At 46.4% G+C, this 5,510-nt stretch overlaps 1 protein-coding gene across 1 annotated transcript; it reads right to left on the bottom strand.

The window, feature by feature from the left end:
* Positions 1 to 249: 249 nt before the first annotated feature.
* LOC104544003 (cleft lip and palate transmembrane protein 1 homolog) lies at positions 250 to 5,361 on the bottom strand (the record flags this gene model as incomplete). The annotated part of the gene is made up of 5 exons (XM_010188739.1): positions 250 to 494; positions 1,256 to 1,376; positions 1,597 to 1,682; positions 3,548 to 3,665; positions 5,203 to 5,361. Coding segments are annotated over 5 exons (729 nt in total), but the record flags the coding sequence as incomplete, so codon positions are not given.
* Between the last annotated feature and the right edge of the window lie 149 nt (positions 5,362 to 5,510).

The raw sequence follows: 5,510 nt of genomic DNA on the forward strand, positions 1-5,510 counted from the left end.
ACCGTGGCCACCGAACCACGTCCCCAGGTGCCACCTCCACACCTTTCTGCTCAAGGAAGTGATGGAGTCACCAAAAATTAGGTGGATGTGGCATTTTGTGACACGATTTAGTGGCCATGGTGGTGTTGGGTTGACTTGACGACCTCGGAGATCTTCTCCACCCTCAATAATTCGCCGATTTTACGCCCGAAACCCCCTCAAATCACTCCCATACCCCACGATTTGACCCTCCTCACGTCCCCACCTCACCTTCACCGAGTCCTGCTCCTCGTCCGACTGCTCATAGAGATCCTCCCCAAGGAAATTCCAGGGGGATTTGGTGCTCTGGGCGGCGTAGAGCTGCCAGCGCCAGAGGGAGAGCGGGCAGAAGGAGAGGCGGAAAGGGAGGCGCCGGAGGCTTTCGTTGATGGGGAAATAATCCTTCTGCAGGTTCCAGTAGTCGTTGAAGTAGAGGATGGGGTAGTAATCACCGCTGATGGCGTCGAACTTCACGTCTGGGGGCAGGGGAGAGAATTAGGGGGAGGATGGAGAGAGACTTCGTTAGCTGGGATGGAGCCCGGCGCGGTTACGGGGTCCTGGGGATGGGAAATTGAGCGCTAAAGGAGGCAAAAATGCGTGACCGGGCCTGAAATAGGCCTCATCCGAGGCCCAAAAAAGGCCCTAAAAATGGCCTTGTCCAAGGCCCCAAAAACAGGGCCCCAAAAACAGGGCCCCAAAAACAGGGCCCCAAAAACAGGGCTGACAAGGCCCAAAAGTGGCCACCTCCAGGTCATGACCGGGCCCAGAAATGGCCTTACCCCAGGCCCAAAAGAGACCATCCTCAAGGCACTGCCAGGCCCAAAAAACCTCCCCTGACTCGCGACCAGGCCCCAAAAAGAGGCCTCGCCCCCAGGCCCCAAAAAATGGCCTCCCCTGAGGCCTGACATGGCTCAAAAATGGCCACCCCTGAGGCACAACTGGGCCCCAAAGAGGCTTCAACCCTTAGGCCCCAAAAAGAAGCCTTGATCCAGGCCCAAAAATGGCCTCCCCTGGGGTGCGACTGGACCCCAAAGAGGCCTCACTCCCAGGCCCAAGAGAGGCCATGTCCAAGGCCCCAAAATGGCCTCCCCCGAGGCCTGACAAGGCCCGAAAGTGGCCACCCCTGTGGTCCAAATGGGCCCCAAAAGAGGCCTCGTCCCCCAGGCCCCAAAAAATGGCCATGCCCGAGGCCCAACCAGGCCCAAAAAACCTCCTCCCAGTTCATCCCAGCCCTTACACTGGTCCAAGGGGGGCGGGACGCTGCCCTTGACCCACGGCGTGTGGTCGTCCACCATGTTGATGGTCAAGTTGGGGTGCCAGTGGGAGATGACCTCCACGGGGCCGAAATCTTCCGCCCTCTGCAACAAGAAGAAGACCCCCGTGGTGTCCCCCCTCATCCCTTCAATAAATTGGGGAAGGGGCAAACCCGACCCTCCTGCTCTCCAAAATTCAATGATAAAACCACAGTCGGGAAGGAATCCTCCACGGTGCTTCCCGAGGAGGCCGAATATTGAGGGATTTGGCCCAAATTCAAATATTTTGGGGAAGTAAAATAGAAAAAATGGGAAAAATGGCCACCTTGATCATTTCGGGGTCGGCCTCCGTCTCCCCCGTCAGCAGATTTTTGGTTTTTTGGAACCGCCGCCGCTTGTATTTGTTGATCACTGGGTGGAAAAATTGAAATTAGCTGGATATTTGCCCCAGATCTGCCCCAAACTCACCAAATATTTGCCCTAATCTGTCCTAAATTAAGACAAATTAATTGATTTTCCCCTAAATTAAGATAAACTTGCCAGGTAATTGTCCTAACCTGCCCCAAATTAGGATAAATTTGTTGGATATTTGCCCCCAATTAGGAGAAATTTGTCAGGTTTTTTGCTCTAATCTCCCCCAAATTAAGAGAAAATTCATGAATATTTCCCTAAATTAGGATAAATTTGCCAGGTGTTTGTCCTAATCTACCCCAAATCTGCCCCAAATTCACCTGACATTTGCCCCAAAGCCGCCAGATATTTGCCAGATGTTTGCCCTAAATTTGCCCGAATCTGCCCCAAATTAGGACAAATTCAACAGATATTTGCCCTAATTTGCCCAAAATGTGTTGAATTTTTTAGGTTGATGATCTTACAGCTCTCTTCCAACATGAAACGATTCTGTAATTTGCCACATATTTGCTTAAATTTGCTCTAATTTTACCTTAAAACTTGCCCTTATTTTGCCCAACATTTACCCTAAATTTTGCCCATTGGCCCTAAATTTTGCCCCAATTTTTGCTCTAATTCTACTAATTTGGCCCCAAAATTTGCCCTTTTTTCCCCAATTTTGCCCCTAGTTTTCCCTAATCTTGCCCCTAAATTTGCCCAACATTTGCCCCAATCTTGCCCTTAATTTACCCCTTATTTTGCTAATTTTCCCCAACTTACTACGCCTTAATTTTGCCCCTAATCCTGCCCTTAATTTGCCCAGCACTTGCCCCAATATTTGCCCTCAATTTGCCCAAATTTTGTCCATTATTTGCCCGACATTTGCCCAACATTCACCCTAAATTTTGCCCTTTATTTTGCCCAACATTTACCCCTAATTTTACCCTAAATTTTGCCCTTTACACCTAATTTACCCCTAAATTCGCCCTAATGTGCCTTAAATTTTGCCCTAAACTTTCACTTTATTTTCCCCTTAATATTGCCCTAATTTCACCCAACATTTGCCCTACGTTTTTACCAACTATTGCCCAACATCTGCCCCAATTTTGCCCAAATTCTGCCCCAATTTCACCCCTAATTTGCTCCAGTTTTGTCCTAATTCTGCCTCAAATTTTGCCCGACATTTGCCCAATATTCACCCTAATTCCACCCTTAATTTCCCCCAACATTTGCCTTATTTGCCCTAAAATTTTGCCTTAACATCTGCCCTAAATTTTTCCCTAATTTTGCCCGTTTGCCCCAACATCTGCCCCAATTTTGCCCTAAAATTTTACCTTAACATTTGCCTTATTTGCCCTAAAAATTTGCCTTAATATTCGCTCTAAATTTTGCCAATTCTGCCCCTTAATTTGCCCTACATTTGCCCAACATTCACCCTAAGTTTCCCCTAAATTTTGCCCTTTATTTTGTCTAACATTTACCCCTAATTTTGCCCCTAAATTTGCCCTAATGTGCCTTAAATTTTGCCCCTAGTTTTTGCCCTAAATTTTTCCCCAATTTTGCCCAACATTCGCCCTAAATTCTGCCCCAACTTCTGCCCCGATTTTGCCCTTAATTTCCCCCCCCCTTGCCTTGTTTGCCCTAAAATTTTACCTTTAAATTTGCCCTAAAACTTTGCCTTCAAATTTGCCCAAATTCTGCCCTCTATTTTGCCCCAAATTCTGCCCAACTCCTGCCCCTATTTTGCCCTAAATTCACCCTAATTTTGCCCCAATTTTGCCCCAAATTAACCCCAATGTTGCCCTTTGACTTTGGAGCTCAACCCAAATCCTCCAGGCTCCCACCCCGACCCCAAAACGGGGGCTCCCAGCGCCCCCGGGCCGTACTTCGGGAGGTGTGCACGGTGGCCAGGCGCCGGTAGAGATTTTTCTGCCTGGGGTCGGGGTGGAAGCCGCTCTTGGTGAAGTAAACGTGGACGTAGATGGAGCCGTTCTGCTGCACGCTCTGGAAACACCACAACAAGGGAAAATTAGTTCTGAAAATACCCCCAAAATGGGCAAAATTGGGCTCTGAAAATAGCCCAAACAAAGGCAAAATTGGGCTTTGAAAATAGCCAAAAAAGGGCAAAATGAGGCTCTTAAAATAGCCCAAAAATGGGCAAAATGAGGCTCTGAATATATCTAAAAAATGGCAAAATTGGGCTCTGAAAATACCCCAAAAAAACCCAAAGTGAGGCTCTGAAAATGGCCAAAAAAGGCAAAATTGGGCTCTGAAAATACCCCCAAAATGGGCAAAATTGGGCTTTGAAAAGAGCTTTAAAAAGGGCAAAATGAGGCTCTGAAAATACCCCAAAAAAGGCAAAGTTGGGCTCTGAAAATACCCCCAAAATGGGCAAATTTAGGTGCTGAAAATACCCAAATAAAGGCAAAAAGAGGCTCTGAAAATACCCCCAATAAGGCAAAATTGGGCTTTGAAAATAGCTTAAAAAAGGGCAAAAGTTGGGCTCTGAAAATATCCCAAAAAGGGCAAAATTGGGCTCTGAAAAATACCCAAATAAAGGCAAAGTTGGGCTTTGAAAAGAGCCAAAAAAAGGGCAAAATGAGGCTCTTAAAATAGCCCAAAAATGGGCAAAATGAGGCTCTGAATATATCTAAAAAATGGCAAAATTGGGCTCTGAAAATACCCCAAAAAACCCAAAGTTGGGCTCTGAAAATGGCCAAAAAAGGCAAAATTGGGCTCTGAAAATACCCCCAAAATGGGCAAAATTGGGCTTTGAAAAGAGCTTTAAAAAGGGCAAAATGAGGCTCTGAAAATACCCCAAAAAAGGCAAAGTTGGGCTCTGAAAATACCCCCAAAATGGGCAAATTTAGGTGCTGAAAATACCCAAATAAAGGCAAAAAGAGGCTCTGAAAATACCCCCAATAAGGCAAAATTGGGCTTTGAAAATAGCTTAAAAAAGGGCAAAAGTTGGGCTCTGAAAATATCCCAAAAAGGGCAAAATTGGGCTCTGAAAAATACCCAAATAAAGGCAAAGTTGGGCTTTGAAAAGAGCCAAAAAAAGGGCAAAATGAGGCTCTTAAAATAGCCCAAAAAAGGGCAAAATGAGGCTCTGAATATATCTAAAAAATGGCAAAATTGGGCTCTGAAAATACCCCAAAAAACCCAAAGTTGGGCTCTGAAAATGGCCAAAAAAGGCAAAATTGGGCTTTGAAAATAACCCCAAAAAGGGCAAAATTGGGCTCTGAAAAATACCCAAATAAAGGCAAAGTTGGGCTCTGAAAATAGCCAAAAAAGGGCAAAATTAGGCTCTGAAAATACTCCCAAAACGGGCAAAATTGGGCTCTGAAAATAGCAGGAAAAAAGCAAAATTATGCTCTGAAAATATCCCCAAAAAGGGCAAAATTGGGGTCTCAAAAATACCCAAATAAAGGCAAAAAGAGGCTCTGAAAATACCCCCAAAAAGGCAAAATTTGGCCAAATTAAGCCACCCAAAATGCCTCCACGATGCCCCAAATTTCCCCAAGCCACAGGGAGCTCCTACCTGGGAGATGTCGACCTCCCCGTAGTGTTCGTAGCAGCCGTCGGCGTTGTCCCCGCTGGTCCAGTCCCCGTAGATGAGGTCGCGTTTTTGCCAAAACAGGGCCGAGCTGACGTTGAAATCTGTGAAGTGCTCGTGCTCCGAGATGTAAACGTAGAGATCCTGCCAAAAAACCCAGATCTGGGCTAAGGAAAGCGAGATTTTGGCAACTGGAATGGTCCTGATCCCTTTAGGCGTAAGATTTGGGTGCAAATTCTGCATTTGGGGCACAAAAACCCCATTAGGGTTGAGATTTGGGTCCAAATTCTGCA

This window comes from Mesitornis unicolor, unplaced genomic scaffold (assembly GCF_000695765.1).
Source record: "Mesitornis unicolor isolate BGI_N332 unplaced genomic scaffold, ASM69576v1 scaffold17037, whole genome shotgun sequence".
NCBI lineage: Eukaryota > Metazoa > Chordata > Aves > Mesitornithiformes > Mesitornithidae > Mesitornis > Mesitornis unicolor.